The sequence below is a fragment of the Notolepis coatsorum genome (genome assembly GCF_963971535.1).
Source record: "Notolepis coatsorum genome assembly, chromosome: 12".
Taxonomy (NCBI): domain Eukaryota; kingdom Metazoa; phylum Chordata; class Actinopteri; order Aulopiformes; family Paralepididae; genus Notolepis; species Notolepis coatsorum.
The window spans coordinates 91,003,597-91,028,000 of NC_140176.1; the positions used below are offsets into that span (position 1 = coordinate 91,003,597).

Consider the following 24,404-nt stretch of genomic DNA (forward strand, 5'->3'; position numbering starts at 1 on the left):
TTGCCGGTTTGAAAATAAGGATACCGCCCAAGCCTAATGGGTACCGAACTCTGTACTTTTAAGGGTATCGACCAAATTACGTCGGTACTACAGAGTATCGATTCGTGTTAGATCAATCTGTGGCATATTTCGATACCTAAGGCAGGGATTAAAGCAAAAAAAAATCTCCTGACTGAAATTTTTTTCAGGCCAAGTCATATTCTTATTTTAACCTCCACTTTATTTCTTTTTAATAGCGTTGGCGTTTTAAGGGAGCCTACTTGTTTCGGTTTCGTCGATAATCCAATGTACAGTTACCCCCCCACCCCGCCTACCCAACCCTTCCCTCCCCAACCACCTCCAATGTACAGTCCCCCCCCCCTCCAGTCCACCCAACCTCCTCCAATGTACAGTTTCTTCGTCAAATGTATATGCTCTCTTTTTTAGACTCTTATTGTATCACAAACAATACTGTGTAAATCTGGTACGTCATAAATGTATAGATGTAGCAGTATTATCTATCTGTATGTCATGTATGTCATATATGTTATGATGAATTGAAAATGGGGGACCCTGATGTAAAGAGGAAAGTCTTTCTCTGGTCTGCAACCCCTTGACAATTGTGTGTATTGAGCTGTACTGTATTGTACCCATTCTGCAATCCGTTATAACAATCAATCAATATTTAACCGATTGCAGAATGGGTACAATACAGTATGGCTCAATACACACAATTGTTAAGGGGATGCAGACCAGAGAAAGACGTTTGTCTTGTTTACATCATCAGGGTCCCCCATTTTCAATTCAGTGACATTTATGACATGCATGACATTGACATCATGACATTTATGGCATAGGGACATACTACAGGTATATAGTACTGTTACATTTGTGACATATACGATATGCAAATATACAGTAATGTTACCCATAGATCCTGACAGAGAGAATATATACGGTGGGGAGGAGACTGTCTACAGATACACCGGTGTGATGTTGCTACGGAGTTAAGCTAATAAACGTATACTCACAACCACAGCAGGGGACTCACATATTGTACTGTGAAGTAACACGACAATGACAAACGTGTTGTTTCCGTTTTTCTTTTTGACATCGTTGCGGCACACGGAACAAGTTAACTCACCACTACAGCCCCCAGTAGCGCTGCCTAGCCAGTCTCTTCAAACGTCCTCTCCTCTCGAAACTTTTTGTTACGTGGTCCCGCTGATCCTTTTCATCCGAGAACCCCGCGGTGGGTTCTCTTTTTAGTGGCCGGCTTACTCCTTCCATTTAACAGACGCTATTAAGCTAACGTTAGCTAATCGGTATATAGCAGCGAGTGCAAGCAGCGTGGTGGCTGTGACGTTGGTAAACAAGCAGTTGACGCGTGAGGCTGCAAAAAAGGCGACCTGTCTCTCGAGTCGCTGAGTGATGATGACTGCTTGGCGCGATAGGAAAAAAAAGCCCTTTTCCATATTTGGCGCCTCTGATTGGCTCAATTTTGTTTCAATCTGTATGCATCTACAAATCATGCAAATACTTCCGTCAGACTGCGAATCAAATGGACGGATCTCCCCAATCAAATTGACGGAAATCCGTCTGGAGACGGAATGCTTTAATGCATGACCTAAGGCCCGCCCAGTGAAGGCCCCCCCCCCCCCCTTAGATATATTTTTTTCAATCAGTTGTGCAATAGTCCATTTTGGTGAGTTGTTTCTATACAATTGAATTCAAGTCAAGTCAAGAGTTTTATTTGTCACATTTGGCATACAAGTATACAATGAAATGCGGGTGGTCTTGCCCACAACGATGTGCAATACAGTGGTACAACATATAATAGCGAATTCACTTATGACAAGTCATAACGCTGTGCGAGTCTCGGAATGTGCGTACTGCGTTGTGTGTAGGGATGGGAATTGATAAGATTTTATCGATACGATTCCATTATCGATTCTGCTTATCGATCCGATTCTTTATCGATTCCCTTATCGCTACCTGCTAAATTTATAATTTTAATAAATAAATTGGAAATGCAACAGAACTAAGCTGGTTAGAATAACAACATACAACTTGACATTTCTGATCGTCATTTATTGTTGAGCCCCCATGTCAGAAAAATACAAAAACTGTAAAAATTTACTATAAAAAATTAACTATAGCCTACACTTAAATAAAATAATGTTGTTAGGGGTGCACCGATATATCGGTCGGGTATCGGTATCGGCCGATAAGTGCCTTGTTGACTGCCATCGGCCTATAAGCTCAAATTTGCTGATGGCAGTGGCCGATAAATATACGTCAATTTGTGTCGCGTCAATCTGGTCCACACGTTCAAACTTTGAAAAAATTAAAACAATACTAAAACCCCACCTACTCCTCCGACATTCTGCAAACTGTCACAAGCATTCTGGCACTAGCTGAATCTGAATTAGATTATTCGTTCTACTCACGTGACATCATACATGTAACGTTAAGCTAACGTGTTGTCCAGTCCACATGTTCAAACCATGGGGTTTCAGTCAAGCGAACTGCAGTGCACAACCCCCTCACACACACGCTACTGCATCAACGTTACTTATGATTAACACATTCGCGGCCAACCACGGACATGTCTGTGTTTCGGATCCAACGGTTGAGGGCCAACCACGGATATGTCCGTGGCAAGGTTGTTTTGGCTTTTATTCCATTGTAATATCCCACTCAATGTCACCCTGCGGCACTGCAGATTTACCCTACTCTTAGAATTCGTGCATTACCGGCCCGATCCTCGTAGGGGCGCTGTCTCGATAATGCAGTGTTCCCTGTGGCAGAACGGATGAAGTTTTTTTTCATCATGCAGTGAATTTTCCTGCTAGCCTGAAGCTATGCCTGTAGCATGTAGCTTGGAATACCTTTTGCGACGCCGAATTCAGTATGCAGTAAAGGAATATATCATCAGTCAATGGACATATGGATCTACCAGATCGCGATTGATAACTGGGAAATCCTTTTTGCAGTCCAACCGGCCACAGGTAAGAACGATTTGACGTCAATTACAGCCCAATCGGGCCTTGCTTTGATAGCCATCCACCCGGTCAGCGAATTAGGCTACTGAAGCTAATGCCGTTATTGGTAATCAAAAATCAGAAACGACGTCCCCCCCCCCCTTTCATGCATTCATGGTGGACCATGATACCGATCAAATGCATTTAGATTTTTATCTCTAGCTGGTCTATGGCCGAAACGCCATTCGATTTAACGTTATTAGCTTAGCGCCTTGTGACCTACGTAGGACGCGACCCTGGTCAGACGCCTCTGGTTTTAGCTCCGCAACGATGTACACACTTTTAGCTATTATGTTTGTTTTTTCTACTTTTTTATTTAAAGCAACACTGGCGGGTACGTCATACGACCGTCAGACACTTATGGACCTGAACCCCGGGCTCAAAGAGGAGTTTGGAGACACTTTTGACCTAGAATGGCCAGCAGAAATCAGACGGGAGAATGACGGCAAGGAAAAGAACAAAGGCTACGGCAGGAGGAGACACAGAGGGAGACGTGGAGGTATCAGACTGAGACTAAAAAGAGCTGCTTACCGCCCAGCAATTCCATCCATCTTTCTGGCGAATGCCCGTTCGTTGGAGGGTAGGATGGATGACCTAAGGGCGAGGGTCCGGTTCCAACGGGAGATGAGAGACATCAACATCATGTGTCTCACGGAGACATGGCTCACGTCGGCGACTCCGGACAAAAGCGTATCTCCCTCGGATGCCTTCACAGTATTACGTGCAGATCGTACCGCTGCCTCAGGAAAGACCATCGGCGGCGGAGTCTGCCTCCTCACGAACAATTCCTGGGTTAATCCCGAGGGGGTGCATGTTCTCTCAAACTCGTGTTCCCCGGACATGGAACATCTTTCTATTCTGTGCCGTCCGTTTCACCTCCCGAGGGAGCTCACCGCGGTCGTCATGACCGCCGTATATATTCCCCCACACGCGAATACGGGCAAAGCGCTGGGAGAACTACACGAGCATCTCAACAGACACCAGATCAAACATCCAGACGCAGCGATTGTAGTGGCCGGCGATTTCAACCAGGCCAACCTGAAGAAAGTGATGCCGTCCTTTTTTCAGCACATCGCTTGCTCCACCAGAGGGAAAAACACTCGACCACTGTTATTCCCCGTTCAGAGCCGGCTACAAGGCAGTAGCCGCTCCGCCATTAACGGGGTCCACAAGCTCGAGCGACCACGACTCCATCTTGCTATTTCCGGCATATCAACAGAGATCACGTGACGCCGTCGTGTCACGTGAGACAAAGAAGTGGACCGACGAATCAGAGGCCACGCTCCAGGACGTGTTTACAGAAACGGATTGGGATATGTTCAAAGGAAGCGCCAGTGACGTCAGCGAGCTCGCAGACACAGTGGTGAGCTACATTACAACAATAGCCGATGGTATTGTCCCCAGAAAAACGGTGCGGGTTTTCCCAAACCAGAAACCGTGGGTGGATAGCACTATTAGAGCAGCTCTGAACTCTCGTACCACCGCCTACAACCTGGGTAGAGAGTCAGGAAACATGGAGGAGTATAAGGCTTCAGTCTATACTCTACGCAAGGCTGTCAAACTAGCTAAGAGGACATATGCTGATAAACTGGAGACACAAATGGCACAAAACGACACAAGAGGATTATGGCAGGGACTGAAGACAATAACTGACTATAAAGTCAGCGCCCCCTCAATGGGGAGCGACGACGCCTCCCTCGCGGACAAGCTCAACATCTTCTACGCTCGGTTTGGTGTAGACAGTGGCGCTGCTGGCTCTCCGGCTAGTGACGTCACTGGCGCGCCGGCTGTTGTGGAGGGGGGGGGGCAACCGCGGGGGGGCGGGGACGCTCTCTCGTTGTCGGAACACAGTGTGAGAAGAGCATTTATGCAGGTGAACACCAGGAAGGCTGCTGGCCCAGATGGCATAACAGGACGCATACTCAAGTCCTGTGCCAACCAGCTGGCCCCAGTGTTCACCGCCATATTTAATCAATCCCTGGCGGAGTCAGTGGTCCCTGCCTGCTTCAAGATGTCTACCATCATCCCTGTACCGAAGAAACCCTCCCCAACATGTCCAAATGACTACAGACCGGTGGCACTCACCTCTGTGGTCATGAAATGTTTCGAGAGGCTGGTCAAGGACCACATTTGTGCCTCCCTCCCCAGTGATATGGACCCTATGCAATTTGCATACAGGACAAACAGGTCCACCGACGACGCGGTCTCCCAGGTACTGCACAGCACCCTCTCGCACCTTGACCGTCAGAAGGGGGGCTATGTGAGACTGTTGTTCATTGACTACAGCTCAGCGTTCAACACCATAGTCCCCACCAGACTGGTGGACAAGCTGATCGAGCTAGGTCTGAGCTCCGCCCTGAGCGCCTGGGTACTGGACTTTCTGAGCTAAAGACCCCAGGCGGTCAGGGTGGGGGGTCAGACCTCCAACACCATCACCCTGAGCATCGGGTCCCCCCAGGGCTGTGTTCTGAGCCCCCTGCTGTACTCACTCTACACACACGACTGTGTGGCCAAGTTCAGCTCCAACTCCATAGTGAAGTTCGCAGACGACGCGGTGGTGGTAGGGCTGATCTCGGACAACGACGAGAAGGCCTACCGGGAGGAGGTTGAGGTACTGGAACGCTGGTGCCAGGACAACAGCCTGCTCCTGAACATTGGTAAAACCAAGGAGCTGATCGTGGATTATAGGAGAGGACAGCAGGAGACGCACACACCACTGATGATTAACGGGGCCACCGTGGACAGGGTGAGCAGCTTTAAGTACCTGGGGGTCCACATCTCAGAGGACCTGACATGGTCAACACACATAGACACAGTAGTAAAGAAGGCGAAACAGCGCCTCTACCACCTGAGACAGTTAAGGAAGTTCAGAGTATCGGGGAAGATACTCCAGTCCTTCTACTCAGGAGCTGTAGAGAGCATCCTGACCGGAAACATCACTGCCTGGTATGGAAACAGCACGGCATAGGACAAGAAGGCCCTACAGAGAGTGGTGCGCTCAGCCGAGCGTACCACGGGTATTGCACTACCCCCCCTGCAGGTTCTATACAACAAGAGGTGCAAATCCAGAGACTGCAGGATAATGAAAGACCCTCACCACCCCAATAACAGCCTGTTTCAGCTGCTGAGGTCAGGCAGACGCCTGCGAACCCCAGCTACTAGGACAGAGCGGCTTAGGCTCAGCTTCTTCCCCCAGGCCATCAGAGCCATGAACAATGAACATTGAGTGCTCAGAACATTGAACTATCCACACACAAGCACACATGAACACACACACGATACACACGCTGTGCACGCTCACACACGAGCAGCCACTTAACACTTTAACATGAGCGGGCACACACTCATGTCGCACACACGCACACGCCAAAGGAAAGGACACTTTAAATTAGAATAACAGGAACAGTGTATTGCACTACCAAAGCTAACTAGCATGTCCCATATGCTCTGTAAATAACTATGTACAGATACCGAGATGTCACTCCATGTTACCTGTTACCGGTTTACTGCACAATGTTGTTTTTTTCATTTTTTGATTCTATTATATGTTGTACCACTGTATTGCATATCGTTGCGGGCAAGACCACCCGCATTTCATTGTATACCTGTATGCCGTGACAATTAAAACTCTTGACTTGACTTGACCTGACTTGTAACTAGAGATGTTCCGATACCATTTTTTCCTTTCCGATCCGATTCCGATACCTAAGCTTTGGGTATCGGCCGATACCGATACTTATCCGATACCAGTGCATACATAAAAAAAAAAAAAAACGATATTATAATTTTTTTTTTATAAATATTTTTTTTTTTTTTTTTTAACAAATACTGTTTTATATATACTGTTTTTTAGTCATAACTAGAAAGTAATGGTATTTATTCAACAACAGGTGATTGTATAGATTTGTATTAGTATCATTAATCAATGAGTATGGGGCTTCAGCACTGCAGATATACCCTACTCCAATGATCCACACGGACATTATACGTTGCTGCACTCGCTACCCACTGGCTCTGCAGATATACCCTACTCAGTCTGTCTACAAGGCTCCGTTCAGTAGCAGTCGTATCTGTTGTGATTTTTGCACAATAAATATTCAACATTCTCTTTTGAGACTCCGCCTCAGACTCTTATCATTTGGCACTAAAAGCTAAACATTGTCGCCGATATGGCTGTCCGCAACATGTCATTAATTGTGTACGCGACGTGCAATTGTGCAATGACGACGTTAGCTAGCATGAGCTACCGGTATATGGGAAGACCATAGAAGACTGTAACGTTACTGGTGACATTGTGATTTAACTTGGAATACTCCTTTGCCAACTTGCTGTACTTTGCTTGCAGGTCTGCAGCCATTATTGCTGGATTATATGAATAGCCCCAACTTTAGCCAAGGTAATGTTAAAGCTAGCTTTCGGTTAGCTGACGCTAATAACACCAGCCACCAAGCGAACCCATGAGCTCTCCGTCAACACCGCTCTGTCGGGACGATGACATTTAAGAAAGTATCTGCTGTTAAAATGACAAATGGCATTGACACTTTAATCGATTAAGCACACGTTTGTTTTATAATGCTTACTCAACAGACCACAGTGTTGTTGATAAATTACGTCATATGGTATCGGAGCGCAGCATTAGAGGGTACTCGCCGATACCGATACCAGCATTTTAGCCAGTATCGGCGGCTTTTCCGATACCAGTATCGGTATCGGAACAACTCTACTTGTAACTCGCCTTCCAGGAAATACCCCAGAACATTCTGCTATATAGTTCATATTCACGATGCTATAAAATGGGAACGTATTAATGAATTATTTTTTTGTATAAGGCATATTGAAGGGACGGTTTATAGTGTCAATTGACTGAGAATGGACAGATAGCAATACTATAAAGTATAGATTTAGCTCTACAAACAGCCTCACGCACAAATGAAAGTTTGTTTTGATTTGCTGGTCATATAGAGTGGGATTAGACGGATCCAAATGGCCCGAATGTGTTAACAAAGGCATTCGTTTTGTGGCATTAACATTATATAGTTACACGTTCAATAACATCAGCATATTTACTCGACCATAGCAAGCATTGTTGGTCATTCATGTCTCTCAGTTCCTTCCTTTGCTCAGAGAGCCCGTACTGAAGTACCCATTCTGCAATCTGTTAATAAAGTTTTCAATCAGACAAATGTATAGAAAAGCTTCTATTATAACATTCGTTGCAGTAAAATCATTATGCCTCGTTTGGTCCTCCTGCGGAGCGCTGGTAGCCTACTCGTGGGCCGCGGGGAGCTAAAGTTATTAGCTCCGGTAAATTTGTGTTTGGTTTTCTCGTGTAACTTAGATCAATGGCGGACTTCCCGGAAGTAAAAAAACGAATAAGCGCTTGCCGATTGGTGGTAAGAAAGCAGAGGTGGGTGCAAGCGGTAGGGGTGGGAATCACCAGTTTCATCACGATACGATACGATATCGATTCTTTGGACAACGATACGATATTTGCCGATATCACAAAGTCTGCCATGATACGATATTCGATTCAGGTGCCTGCGATCGATATGAGACGATATTATGTGCCCATTTAACACAATCAGTCACATTTAGATCAACTAAAAAAAGGCTACGGAAATATCAATTGACGTTTTTATTTTTGAGCTCTTCCAGACATTTAAATGAAAAACAATCTATTGTTTTTAATACAAATATACCTCCTGTTCACTGTAAAGTGGCACGTTTTTATATATTGAGCTTTAAACTTTAAGTAAAATGTTTTGGAACTCACAACACGCAACCTAAAACCCCTCCCTCTCCCAAACTGTTCCTACAATTGTTTTATGTTGCATGTTAAATATCAACATTATCTGTCCATCCTCAGTAAATACTATCAATATAATATACTCCTGACTTCATCTGGTCTTTTCAAACGGACACACAGAATGCCCCTCCCCCAGTCCCCACACACAGAATGCCCCCGCCCCCCCTCCTTCTCCAGTCCTCTCCCGTTCTCTCACGGGTAGCTGCTTAGCTTAGTTAGCTTAAGAAGCTAACGTAACGTTAATTTAGGTCTGTCCACGCGACATGGGCATAAAGGAATGGCGACGATGCAAAGCATGTTAGATGCATTTGACCCGTTGCAGGGAAAAAACTGCACAGACTTATATCGGGTCGCAAAATAGGCGCTCTGTAGCCCTGCTCTGCTGTACAGAGCTGTACAGAGCTACACGGCGTTTCAGACTACTGGGCGGATACGACTCGCCGGATTTTCAAAATAAGAGTATCGCAATATGAATCGATCTTTTTACGTTGCATCGATCCTATTTGATTATTGATAATAGATCGATATATCGACCTGGATAGATGTATCGTCCCACCCCTAGCAAGCGGTGTGACATAATTGGCAGAATCGATTGTCAATCAAAATTGTTCTGTTGTACCTGATACAACACATGCATCGCAAACTTATGGGATAACACTGGAGAACATGGGGCTTTAGGGGTAGGGTTGGGCACCGAAAACCGGTTCTAATAGGAACCGGTTCCTAACTTCCGGTTCTGGAACCGGAAGTAACATATTTGAATTTCGATTCTAAATTTCGATTTTTTTTAACTTTTTTTCTTTTTACTTTTTTTTTTGTTAATTAATACCCTAGTTACAGTACAGCAACCAAATTAAACTGTATCAAGTCAACTGAAAATGTGAATAGTATGATTTTCTTTTTGAAATAAAAAAAAAATAAAAAATCTCCTTCGAAATAAGCTGTGACCTGTTTTGACCTGCACCTCAAAAAATCGGAATCGAGAATTGTTTAGAACAGGAATCGATATGGAGAATCGGAATCGGAACCGGAATCGTTCAAATCCAAACGATGCCCAACCCTATTTAGGGGTGGGAATCACCAGTTTCATCACGATACAATACGATATAGATTCTTTGGACAACGATACGATATTTTCCGATATCACAAAGTCTGCCACGATACGATACGATTCGATTCAGGTGCCTGTGATCGATATGAGACAATATTATATGCCAATTTAACACAATCAGTAACATTTAAATCAACAAAAAAAAGGCAATGGAAATATCATTTGACATTTTTATTTTTGAGCTCTTCCAGACATTTAAATGAAAAACAATCTATTGTTTTTAATACAAATAGACCTCCTGTTCACTATTTTTGGTTCGTTTTTCTTTTTTCTCTCTCGATATTAATATCCTATTCACTGTCAGAGCTGTATTTTGGCTGGAAAAGGCATATTGGGAGTCCGAAGGTGCAGTACCGGCCAGATCCTGGTAGTGGGGCTATCTCGAGAATGCAGTAACCCCCCTCCTTCCCAGTCCCTAGTGGACCTCTGCTGTTCTCTCTATATGGCTCTGATCAGCTTAGCTTAGTTAGCTTACGCTAACGCAATGTTAATTTCGGTATTTAACGCGACGTGGGCATAAAGGAATGGCGAGGATGCAAAGCATGTTAGATGCATTTGACCCGTTGTGGGGGGAAAAACAACAGACACTTATTTCGGGTTGCAAAATAGGCGGACTCTGAAGCAATGCTGTCTAACGTTAACACTGCTACTGAGCTACTGCTGTGGCGGCCGGGTGGATATGCATTGCTCACCAGGGGATTTTCAAAATAAGAGTATCGCAATATGAATTGATCTTTTTACGTTGCATCGATCCTATTTGATAATTGATAATAGATCGATCTGGATCGATGTATCGTCCCACCCCTAGGCATAACAAAAAATATTGTTTGTGTCCGGTTGCCGACCAACCCTGCCGATTTAGGTGCGACCCAATATATTTTATGAGTTTAAAAAAAAAAAAATTATATAAAGTTTCATAGAAATCTTAGTCAAACCTTTAGTATTATGGATATTAAACATGCTGGCAGAGTACATGCATCCATGTTGTTGTGAACAGTTTAATTAAATAAAAAAATTCCCTATCCATAGTCGCCGTGGGAAAGAATAAAATTAAATTAAATTAAATAAATTCCCTACTTACCCATGCCTTAACTGACAACCAACAGGAAACAAACAATATTTTTATGTCCTAGGGCTTTGTTTGAGAGATACAGTGAGTGCTGTCTCTTAAACTCTTAAAACTCAAACGTTTTAGTCTTTTTAGTCAAGTTAGTCTGTTAGGTTATGAAAGCCAGTGGGTATTGTATGACTCAGACTTCAGCAATAATCATGAGCATTATAAAATAAAACACATGGCATGGTGGAATACCATAAACATATTTCTTGATGTTTCCTTTTTTAAGTAAGTAAAGAGGCCTATGTTCATATCGGTGAGCACAATTTGTAACACAAAAAGAGAGACGTGTAGCCTATTTTATTAATTTAATATTTTATTTATTCATTTTATTATTATTATTTTATTTGTTGCCATGTCTAAAATAATAGTCAAGCATAGGGCTAAAACGTTTTCTTAAAAACAATATATATTTTTGTTATATGAAAGAATGTTATAAAAGCTTTTCTATACATTTGATTGATTGAAAACTTTATTAACAGATTGCAAAATGGGTACAATACAGTATGCCTATTCTTTAATTGGAGCCGAAGAGTGCTGCCGAGTGCTTGCGGAGCGGCAGAGCTTGCAGCATTATGTAGCCGTAATCCCCAATGTTTTTCCATCGACGCTTAGCTCAACTGGTACGCCGCCGTGTTGTGGAGCCTGCGGTGCGGTTGGTCACAAGTTCGAATCACTTAAATTTTTTTTTCTTACTTTTTTACGTTTATCATCTCTCGCTATAAACGTGCATTCTTCCGCTGGTTAAGTTTAGGCATTCTTTCGGGGTTGGTTAAGGTTAGGGTTAAGTTAAGGTTAGGCATTATTTCGGAGTTGGTTAAGGTTAGGGTTAAGTTAAGGTTCGGGAGGGTTAAGGTTAGGCATTCTTTCGGAGTTGGTTAAGGTTAGGGTTTGTCACAGAGAATGCCTGTCTGTCTTTCTTGACGTGGAGGATGCAGCCTATTTCCGCACTGCCGCTCTCTCGCGCTGCCGCGGTCACATGGGCGTCATGGCCAATCAGAGAAACGCGACGCACTCTTCGGCTGTGATAAATATAGACGCATACAGTACAGCTCAATACAACAACTGCTAAGACTGGAGGATGAAGACCAGAAAAATACTTTCAGCTTGTTTACATAAGGGTCCTCCATTTTCAATTAATCAAAACATTTAGAGACATAAAAATATACAGTAATATCATAAAAAAATTAAAAAGTACATAATTCTTTTATTTTTGTATGATACAAATATAGGTATCGGCCGATTGTGTTAGTTGAACTATCGGTATCAGCCGCACATTTTCATATCGGTGCATCCCTAGCTGTTGTTATGCAAATACAGGTGGCCAGCAGGGCTGCAACTAACGATTATTTTGGTAATCGACTAATCTGTCGATTATTTTTTCGATTAGTCGACTAATCTAACGATTATTTTTGTCATTCGATTAGTCTACTAATCTAACGATTCTTTTTGTCACACCCTCAATCTCTGCTTCCTGTGGGCATGGCTCCTTCTCCAATGCATGTTTTACCTCACATGCTCAAGTCTGCACACCTGTGAATGTCACCCTGTTGTCCAGTCCCTCTGCCTTAACAGTTAACTTAACATAACATGATGATCCCATAGCAAATTAAAATAATGACTCATGAAACATTCTTTCAACAACTTTCAATCAAAATGTATTTGAACAATACAAAAATCACTCATAACAAGATAAATAAATTAAATAATACAAATTAAAGTGGAAGTGTTTTTAACAAAAAAAAATATATAGCAGACTTCTTAGCTTAACATCCCAGGGAACTAATGGGATAACTGGGGATGTTGTTTGCTCCTGACAAGAGTCTCAAAGTCTGGGGTGATGGTAGACAAAGCAACTCTGAGGTCATGCTCAATGTCCAATCTGTTCCTCTGCTTTGTCTTCAGCTGGACCAGAGCTTTCACAAAGATAGGTAGTGAAAAAAAAAATATATATTTTATGACTAATCGACGCAAACATTCTGCGTCGACGAGTTTTTATGATCGACGTCGTCGATTATGTCGACTAATCGTTGCAGCCCTAGTGGCCAGGTCGGTACTTGGCGCGTGCACACAAAAATGCGACTCGTCCCTCGCCGGGTGCTCACCTGGCTACTTGTCTTTGCATAACAATAGCTCAGGTCGTCAGAGACCTGAGCTCAGAGATGGAACAAGCAGGCGTTTTCCGTGTGGTCCAAGTGCCGCGTCGCGTCACCGTTTATTATCGTGTAACATTGTTTTGGATGGTAAAAAAGTGCGGGGGACAATAACTGCCTTCTGAAACCATGCAGGGGACATGTGCCCCGTGTCCCCCCAATAATTACGCCCCTGACCCAACATACCACAGGTCTCTACAACACTGCACGCAGCCATCCTACAGGTCTCTACAACGCTGCACGCAGCCATCCTACAGGTCTCTACTACGCTGCACGCAGCCATCCTACAGGTCTCTACTACGCTGCACGCAGCCATCCTACAGGTCTCTACTACGCTGCACGCAGCCATCCTACAGGTCTCTACAACACTGCAAGCAGCCATCCTACAGGTCTCTACTACGCTGCACGCAGCCATCCTACAGGTCTCTACTACGCTGCACGCAGCCATCCTACAGGTCTCTACTACGCTGCACGCAGCCATCCTACAGGTCTCTACTACGCTGCACGCAGCCATCCTACAGGTCTCTACTACGCTGCACGCAGCCATACCACAGGTCTCTACTATGCTGCACGCAGCAATATCAAAGGTCTCTACAACGCTGCAAGCAGCCATCCTACAGGTCTCTACTACGCTGCACCAGCGTTTCCGTTAGCCAGTAATTACCGGTATTTGACCGGCAAAATCTGTTGAAGTCCGACATATTTAATCTCTCCGGTCATAATGTCCGGTGAAAATAATTCCCTCTAAGCACAATTTAAATTTAAATAGCCTATGCGATGAACAAAACAATCATTACATTTGTTTCATCGTTGCTTCACCAAGCAGGTATAATAATGTTGTCAGCGGGAGCTTGCTGCTAGATTTGCGACTGCATGCAGCTGCAGAGCCGGAGCTGCACACCAGCAGTGCCGGCACAGTGCAGTACTCCAATTCAGCCATTGGCAATTCAGCTGTTGGGTGGGGGGGCGCTGCTGAGCGGTCCCCAGATAGAGCCTGAAAACAGCTGAATCTGCTGCTCTGCAGCGTCATACTCTCGCTAGGGATGGGTATCGTTAGGATTTTATCGATACTACTACTTTTATCGATACTGCTTAACGGTTCGGTACTTTATCGATACTCTTATCGGTTCTTTTTGATTATTTTTTTTGCAAGAAAAAAAGACAATTAATTAAGAACAGAATCGACATTGCTTTATTATTTATACAACTTAATACTTTATAAATAAGTATTATAAATAAATATAATTTCTTCAGCAACAGCAGCAGCAATGTTCTTTTATATAACTTTATAAATAAATATAATAAATTAATATAATTTCTTCAGCAACAGCAGCAACAATGTTTTAAATGTGTCTGACTCTGAATTATAGACTTTTATAATAAACAACAAATGCAAAAGGCTAACAGAACTGTGACACTCGTTCACCCTATCCTCTGTCATCCTTCCTCTAGCTGCTAGGGAGAAAGGACTTTGGGTGGTAGAGGGAGGATGTGTGGTGGCCCTGGGCTCACTGGCCTGGGACACATTGGTGGCTGACGCCTCAGCTTGACGATCTATAAAAAGTTTTTAGATTGTAGTATTTGTAGCTAAACAATTATTTTGTTTATTAGCCTATTTGTAATAATTTGTTATTAGCCTAGGAAACTCCGTATCTTGGCTTACCGGCTGCAGTGGACGTGGATGCAGATGGACCACTGCGCGCAAGGCAGTCGAATACGGCGCATTTCTGCACGCTAATATCATGTTTTGCCAACAAATGTTTTGATAGGTTGCTCGTATTGCCACGCTTACAGGCAAATGTTTTGTTGCGCTTGTGGCAACGTACATTGTCGGCATTGACCCTTGTAAAGTATATCCATACTTTAGAACGCTTCGCTCTATCCGCCATGATCACGACTCAGTGCATGCAGAGCTGCTGTCTGTGTGCAGCGCGCTATAGCACGGGGCGTCGGGGACAGAACTTTCATTAAGGAGTACCCGTATGTAGTACCCGTATGTCTATGTGTAGCACTAGCGAGCGACTCGCGAGGAGTGTGTGTAATAATTGACTCGCTGGCTGCGGCTCGCTTCTCGTGCAGAGACAGAGAGAGGATCGTTCGCAACTTTTAAATAATAATAATAATAATAATAATAATAATAATAATTTCTCTAGAGTATCGATAGCAGTACCGAGGACGTCGGAGCTTATAAATACTCCGGTATTTTCTAATATAGTACCGGTTCCCGTTCAAAACCGGGGTCCGGGGGGCATCCCTAACTCTCGCAAATAAGTCGTTGGGAGGTGGAGAGAGTCATCACGCAAACACACGATAATGTTGCCGTCTCTCTCTGCCAAATTTCTCAGTTCTTCGCTTGATATAATTAATACAAATGTCCAATATAACGGAATTCGTTAGCTCATAAAAATGTGATTATAACAGACTGCTGTTTATTAATGTCGGGCGACTGCCCACAGACACCTATTTGATTTAAAGTCGGCAGCAGCACAGAGTCTCGGGACTTATTTTATTTGGAATATAATGACTATACGCAAAAGTAGCCTAATTTTAAGTTAAAATATTATAAATCTACATGCCTTGAGGATGTCATTCTTTATATAGCATGCCTATCAATTGTTTTTAAGCTCAATAAACTCTGACCAGAATTTCTCTAATTTGACCAGTAGATTGAAATCTACCGGACACTGAGGCCGACAACAATCTTTTCGAACGGAAACCCTGCGCTGCACGCAGCCATACCACAGGTCTCTACTACGCTGCAAGCAGCAATACCGGGAGCCAAGCAATTGGCCCATTCCAAACGGCACAGAATGGGAACTGCACTAATTGAAATGGAAGAGACAACAGTTGCCATGTGTTGATATACAAGAAATATATCAACAAAAACATAATAAGACAACGTTCCACGCAAGACCTTCATTGTATCCGTCAAGATAACTGAAACAGGATATTGCTGCATCATACAGCCCTACTCGGCTCAGTTGTCAATGTGGATTTTTACACATTAGTACGATTTGACCAGAGGACAGGGCGGGAAGGCCGAGCGGCGTTAATCAGATGGTGTTTGGCCCCAATCTGCATCTGCAGTCCATATTATGCTCTCAATCAGGATTAAAAGGAGAAGAGGGATGATTAAAACCTGAACGTGGAGAACATCCTATTTGTGTGCGAGAGATCAGCAGAGGACGCTCAGGCAGACACACTCATCATCTGTGATCATTTAATCCTCCGTCCTGTTCTGGTTAGGGCTATCATCCGTCATCATATAATCCTCTTATCCTATTCTGTAACCGTAAAGAATGTTGAACCCTTTAGACACGTCAGCTCAAGTGAAATAGGATCCGATGAAGTAGTAAGAGTGTCATAAGACGTAAAGCTGCTATAGACAACATTCAGCCACTAGATGGTGCTATAGACACCATTCAGCCACTAGATGTCGCACTAGAGCAGGGGTTCGGAAGGTTTTCAGGCTGCGACCCCCGAAATAACGGTGTCAGAGAGCCGCGACCCCCACTATTATAGGAGGTGGTTGAAACATGCAAACGTTCAAACGTTTGTGAGCGAGAGAGAGAGAGAGAGAGAGAGAGTTCTCCAACTTGTGTGCGTTTAGACTGCGTTACCCTCTGTTGCAGTCATCTACTGGTTGTTCCCCACCTAGGTTATCTAACTATCGCGCCGCCGCAACTAGAAACACTGGCCTGCTTCAAAGTTCAGTGGCCTGACGGCAAAAAATATATATTGTATATATATATATATATATACTTTTTATAATTTATGAAATAAATACATCCTGGAAATCATCTTGCGACCCCCCCCCCCCCTCCCGGCTGCTTGCGACCCTCACTTTGGGAACCACTGCACTAGAGCAGGGGTTCCCAAACTTTTCAGGCCGGGACCCAGAAAATAAGGCGTCAGAGAGCCGCGGCCCAATGCACATCGTCAGGCTTTTTTTTTTTTTTGCCAGGCGACCGATTTTTTAAGCCAAATATCATTTCAATCCTATTAAGTTAGTTCAAGTTAGTTATTCATTTATATGTGCTATTTATGAGAGGGCTAACTTGTTGCAAAATAATGATAATAATAATAGCCTCATTAAAATACTATTGTTGCTTCGGTTGTTTTCAGCGTTTTTATGTGCATAATCTGTTATTTAGTTTGAAATGTTCGTTGAAATAAGTAGATTTTTCGTTTGTTTATTTATTAAGTTAATATAAAACCATATAGTCACATTTTTTAATACAATAGAATAGAAATTTAGAATACAACTAGAAACACTGTCCTGGCCTGCTTCTAAGTTCAGTGGCCTGACAAAAAATAAATAAAAAAAATAAAATAAAAAAGGGGGATTTTTGGATATTTTTTTTTTAAATCATCTCGCGGCCCTCCCGTGGCTGCTCGCGGCCCACCTTTGGGTCGCAACCCCGACTTTGGGAACCACTGCACTAGAGCACCAGCACATCATTTATCCAAGGCATTGGTTGTCAGTTAAGGCCATGGGTAGGTAGGGAATTTATTTTATTTTTTCCCACGGCGACTATGGATAGGGAATTTCTTTATTTAATTAAAATGTTCACGACAACATGGATGCATGTACTCTGCCAGTTTAATATCCATAATACTAAAGGTTTGACTAAGATTTTTATGAAACTTTATTGTAAAAAAAATATATATATATATATATATATACCGTATATATATTTTTAATTTTAAATATATATTTTTTTAACTCATAAAATAAATTGGGTCGCACCTAAATCGGCAGGGTCGGTCGGCAACCGGAACCAAACCATTTTTTCTTTTAGGCCCAATCAGGTGCATTCCATGTGGGGAAATGGGAAGTAGGGAGGGGATACATGTAAACAACATTCAAAATGTAAGATAATATATTCCTTTATTGATCCCCTTGGGGGATCTCTGTTAATGTAAAAGCTCTGTGGATGTATTATTATAAAAAAAAGATATAATAATAATAATTATATATATTAGGGGTGTAATAGTACACGTATCCGTACCGTTTCAGTACTGGACCTTTGGTTCAGTGCGCGCTGTGTAGTGTGTACTGAACGAATGCAACGGAAGGCACGTGCACAACTATTTTTTGCATGCAGAATTTAACTCCAAGTTCGCCCCTTCCCAAAATATAATTTGCGCAAAGGGCCGGGTGTTCGTTCAACCCACGCATAACACAGATTACCTGTAATTTAGCATAGCCTCATAGTGTGGTAAACACACACACCCTCTCTCTCTCTCTCTCTCTCTCTCTCTCTCAGTGCATGAGGCGAATTGGTGCTAGATTGAGAAGGGGGCTGTCTGTTCGAAGATCAAATTAATGATATGAAACGGGACCTGCATGACGCTTTCTCTATTCAATAAAGTTTTACCCTGAGGGATGATTTACGGCGTTAGTCCTTAATCTGTATGTCTTTGGTGTTTATGTTAGTCCCAAGTCTTTATGATGTTACTCCTAAGTCTCAGTAAGGGTAAGGGGATTCCAGTCTGACTGATCAGATCAGTAAGGGGGTTTCAGTTTATGACTGGTCAGATCAGTAAGGGGGTTTCAGTATAATATGACTGATCAGGTTTCAGTCCATCTTTATTAGTACAACTCATTCAATGTACACTCAAACAACCACTAGTCTAACCGCGAGTGAGTGAGTAACTGAGTGAGTTACTGATGAGTAAATTGTCACACACCAACAAGTCTTAGCTCTTAGTCATCCATTTCTGTGGTTTTCTACAGTAAAGTATGACTCGAAGTGAGACCTGAACCCACAGTGTCATGGCTTTCTGCTTGTGTGCATGTAAACCCTGACAGGAAACACCCTACGGATGTCTGTAGCATCGGCCCTCTTTTTGCCTCTCAGAAGAGAACTGACCTACAGCCACCTGCAATGATGTCATCAGCAGCTACAGAATCTACGGGTCCCAAGTGGAAACAACACACTGGAAGCCGTACTGACGCTGCAATATGAAAATGCAGCATCTATAATGCACAGTGCAGCTTTTACTATACACACAATCAATCAATGAACTAGTGAGTTTGAGGGGTAAACATGTTTCTGCTGACTATTGTATTAACAAATATAAACCAGAATAAACATTTTGGTGTAAGAGTTTATTGTAATAAGGGGTAGAACCCGATAAGAGTCTTGTTTCTTCCTATTCCTTTTCGGACAAGATTTTTTCTTTCTTTCTTCACAGTAAACAATTTTCGTATTTTATCTTTTCGTAGTTATTTTTGGATTCTTTTTAGGGATGTCCGATATTATCGGCCTACCGATATTATCGGCCAATATTGGCAAATAAAATGTAATATCGGAAATTATCGGTATCAGTTTAAATTCTTTTTTATATATAATTTTTTTACATTTATTTAACCTTTATTTACCCAGGCAAGCAAGTAAGAACAAATTCTTATTTTATTTATTGTGAAAAGTATGCATAATGTGTTAATTCCACGACAAGAGATATATAATGTTAATTACCTGAAATTATTCCGTTTTTGAGGGGGGGGGGGGGGGGGCCTGCAATCCTGCATCTATCGGTATCAGTTGATATCGGTATCGGAAATTAAGAGTTGGACAATATCGGTATATCGGTAAAAAAGCCAATATCGAACATCCCTAATTATTTTATAACATTGTAAACAAACCGTTCATCCCGTCACTCACCTCCAGAGCCAGGGCCGTCTTATCGTAGGCACAGGGCACCCGTTTCTGGATGGCCTTGGCCATGACGGGGCCGTTCTGCACGGACGTGATGAGGCCGGGGGGCAGCGGCGAGGGGGTCTGGGGCTGGGCGTAGGCGTGGGCCGGCTCGGGGATGCCGTAGCTGTTGGAGTTGCGGGAGCCTCCTCCGTGCGGCAGGGCCTGCTGGCCCGGGTGCGGGGAGGAGCGCACCAGCTTCTCCACATAGGGCACGGGGATCATCCCCACGCGGCCCTCCTTGCTCTTGGCGCTCCACCACTGCTCCTCCGGCTTGTCCAGGATGATCAGGATCTCACCCTTCTTGAACGGCAGGTCCTCCGCGTCGCTGCCCGTGAAGTCGTACAGGGTCCTGACGTACTCCTGGTTCTCGTCGGGGCCCCCGAGGGGCTGGATGGGGCCCGTCACCGTGTTGGGATACCTGGGGGGAGTAAAGGGACTGCATTTTAGAGAGCCGCTTTTATCCAAAGCGCTTCACAACTTGTGCCTCACGTTCACTCACACACCGACGGCGGAGGCGACCATGCAAGGTGCCGACCCGCTTATGGGGAGCAGTTAAGAGGTTAAGTGTCTTGCTCAAGGACACTTCCGACACACTGCCGGGAGGAGCCGGAATCGAGCGGGGAACCTTCCGATTACCAGATGACCGCTCTACCTCCTGAGCCACTGTGTTGAGGCAGGGGAGGGAGTCATGCTATGTTTTAGGGATGCACAGAGAGCGATACCGTGGGAGATAACGGACCAGTAACAGGTTTAACCCCTTAACACTTTCAGTGCCAGCAGGGGGCGCACGATTTAGTGCTTGAGTGCCACCACACACTTCAATGATAGCGTTAAAACGCCTAATCTATGTTTTAAATTATGGCTATGTCTATGTGTCTAATCTGCCCCTCGCTTATCAATGACTTGTTTGCAGTCAACATTGTTGAAACGGATAGTTTTTTTATCGGTTCATTTTCGTTTTATAGCATCTTGAAAAGCCCTCGTTTTCAAGGAAAATATAAATATTCCATGATAATCGCCCTTTACTGGAATATTCTAGAATACACAAAAACTGTCATTTTTCAGCCTATTTATGAATCGTTTTAAAATAAGCGCTAGATTATCGATAGCATATGTGTACGTATGCACGTTATATAGGCGATCTGAAAAATCGATTATCTTATTTCCTGATCGCTCGCACAGCCACACATAGGGGAAAAGCTTATATCTCTGTGAAAACAGGTCTGATTATCCTAAGACTGGTAAAATAGATTCCTTACCTGAGATCAGATGTTATCCAAAAAGATTATTCCAATTCCTGATCGCCATTCCAAATATCGAACGCTTTTATTGATCCAACGCTACATACTGTACATGTGTATTCCACGCTGTTCTGAGGGTCCACAATGAATCCGATCGGCTCGGGTTACATGCCTGAGAAGTAAAATGTGGATTCTGGATTTTTCTTTTCTCATCCATTTTCATTGAGTCCATTCCAAAAGGGTGCATTACCATCTGGGAGACGATAGAGGTGGTTTTTTCACATCTGAGCTCCTACAGGGCTGCTGTACCAACGGGAGACTCGGTTGATGAAATATGAATTCAGATCGCTAATAAAAAAATAAAACGCTAATAAACGTTGTGGGCATTCAGGCATTGGGCTGATAAAACGTGATATGACGTGATGGGCACTGAAAGTGTTAAGCCCGAGCAGTACGAAATTGATATCACGCTATAAATAGATGAATACAGAACGTATTAATTAATGTTGAATTTCTTTTTCAAATGTAGCCAAGAGTAAAGACCCTAACCTGTCAAAAAAGCAGTCAACGTGTATATGTTCAGCACTATGTTTGTTTACCAATGATTTAAGTGTTAGTGAAAAGTTTATAGAAATATCAGCGCATCGAGTCGGAAAAAGGTGAATATTGACGCGAGGACTTGGTGCAAACTAACTTGAGTGTAGTCTTTTGAGAGAAGAGACCCAGGGCTTTCGAATTTCTAAAACTACTAGGGCTGGGACTTTATCGCCTTAATTTCTATTAATTAACTACAGAAAAAAGTAAACATAAAGATATGAGAACGGTTGTAGATATGTAGATGTAGATTGTAGATATGTAGGCTACAGTGGTAATGATATGTAGATATGCAGGCTACAGTGGTAATGATATGTAAATATGCAGGCTACAGTGGTAATGATATGTAGATATGTAGGCTACTGCGGTAATGATATGTAGGCTACAGTGGTAATGATATGTAGATATGTAGGCTACAGTGGTTATGATATGTAGATATGCAGGCTACAGTGGTAATGATATGTAGATATGTAGGCTACTGCTGTAATGATATGTAGGCTACAGTGGTAATGATATGTAGATATGTAGGCTACAGTGGTTATGATATGTGTAGGCTACAGTGGTTATGATATGTAGGCTACATTGGTAATGATATGTAGGCTACAGTGGTTACAATGGTGGAAATAAGTATTGAACACATCAGCATTTTGTCCCGTAAATATATTTCCAATGTGGCCATTCAAGTGAAATTTTCACCAGACTTTGGTATTAACTCAGGGAATCCAGACAAAACATTAAAGTCCATACATAAATAAAGTTATGTGTAATAAAGTGGAATGACGTAGGAAAAAAGTATTGAACACACTAACTGAAATTAATTCAATACTTAGTGGAGAAGCCTTTGTTGTAATGACAGCTCCAAGGATGCTTTCTGTATGATGTAACTAATCACCCGCAGTATTCAGGTGTGATTTTGGCCCATTCCTCTACACAGATTGTCTTTAAATCTTGAAGATTGCAGAGGGGCCTCTTGTGAATCTGGATCTTCAGATGCTTCCACTTGACTGGGCCATTCCAACAAGTTGATTTTCTTTCTCTGAAATCAACTGCAAGTTTCCTTTGCTGTATGCTTTGGATTGTTGTCATGGTGGAAGGTCCACCCACGTGTCATCCTCAGCATCCTGGTGGATGGCAGCAGGTTCATCTTAAGAATCTCTTGGTACATGGCTCCATTCATTGTTCCTTCAATGATATGAAGTCTGCCAGTACCAGGAAAGGAGAAGCAGCCCCACACCATGATACTTCCACCTCCAAACTTCACTGTTGGTATAGTGTTATTCGGGTAATGTGCAGTGCCATTTCTCCTCCAAACATGGTGTGTTGTGCGACAGCCAGAAAGTAACATTTTGGTCTCATCTGACCAGAGTACATGCTCCCAGTAATTCACTGGCTTGTCCAAATGTTGTTAGGCAAACTTTAAACAAGCTTCAACATGTCTTTTTTTCAGTAGTGGAGTCTTGCGGGCTGAGCGCGCACAGAGGCCATGGCGGTGGAGTGCATTGCCTATGGTCCTTTCTGTCACAGTTGTACCTGCTGCCTCCAAGTCTTTCTGGAGCTCTTTCCTAGTGGTCCATGGCTCTCTGGCTACTCTTCTAAGTATCCTTCTGACTCCCTGATCAGAAATGTTGCGAGGAGCACCTGTGCATGGCCGGTTGATGATGGAGTGATGTTGCTTCCACTTATGGATAATGCCCCCAATGGTGCTTACTGGAAAATTCTGAAGTTGTGAAATACGTCTTTTGCCAATTCTATTTTCATGATTTGCAACAATCTGTTTGTGAAGGTCTTGAGAGCTCTTTGCTTTTACCCATCATTTGATGTTTCTTGTGTGGCACCTTGGTAACAAAAAAAACATTTTATAGCCCATCAATATATTCTAACCCAGTTGACATTAGACTGTTCTCAGTGTCATACTTACAGACAGTACTTACCATCTCTCCCAATTCCTCGTCTATGGGGCACCTTCAGAGACACGATGACATGTCAAATTTGAGTTTTTAGCGCTCCAGTTTTGGGGGGATTTGGGAGACCATCTTAACCCTTTCACTGCCACACGACAGCAGGTTAACCTTTTCACTGCCACACTACAGAAGGTTAACCATTTACTATCACACTACCGACTGTTTCCGCGGCAGTGAAAGGGTTAAGACCATAGGAATAACATGAATTGTAAAAACACATTTAGTTCCCCTTTTATTTTTAAACAGATATTGCAATGTCATAGTCGTGTCATAGTGAAACAAGGCAATTATACATACATAGTTTGGTGCTATATATTAGATAACATTAGATCCAAATGTATTGTCATTAGGGCTGACCTTCTAATCTTTTTTTGGCAATCGAAGCTTCGGGCCGAGCTTCGAATTTTTTTTTAGTTCTTTATTATTTTTTTATTTTTTATCTTATGTTGTGGGACTTGTACAGCACTTTGGTAAACTTTGTTGTTTTTAAATGTGCTCTATAAATAAAGTGGATTGGATTAATGAATTAAGTAGCCCCTTTCGTGACTGACGCAGCCAACAAGGTTTCACTCGGCTGTGTGATTTAATTCAAGGTGGATCGCTGTTGTCGTTTGAACAACTTCAGATTTCATGGGAACTACCAATCCCCCAAATCAAGAATGTTTAAGATGAATGAAGTAAGATTTTGATTATT

The 24,404-nt window shown here is 43.0% G+C and overlaps 1 protein-coding gene across 1 annotated transcript in view; it reads right to left on the reverse strand.

Moving 5' to 3' along the window:
- The window catches only part of crkl (v-crk avian sarcoma virus CT10 oncogene homolog-like), a 49,054-nt gene that overhangs the window by 9,629 nt on the left and 15,021 nt on the right, over positions 1-24,404 (reverse strand). Inside the window, exon 2 of the mRNA XM_084326469.1 lies at positions 19,879-20,332. Within this exon, the coding sequence (XP_084182595.1) occupies positions 19,879-20,332 (454 nt within the window). The remainder of the gene's footprint in view (positions 1-19,878; positions 20,333-24,404) is intronic.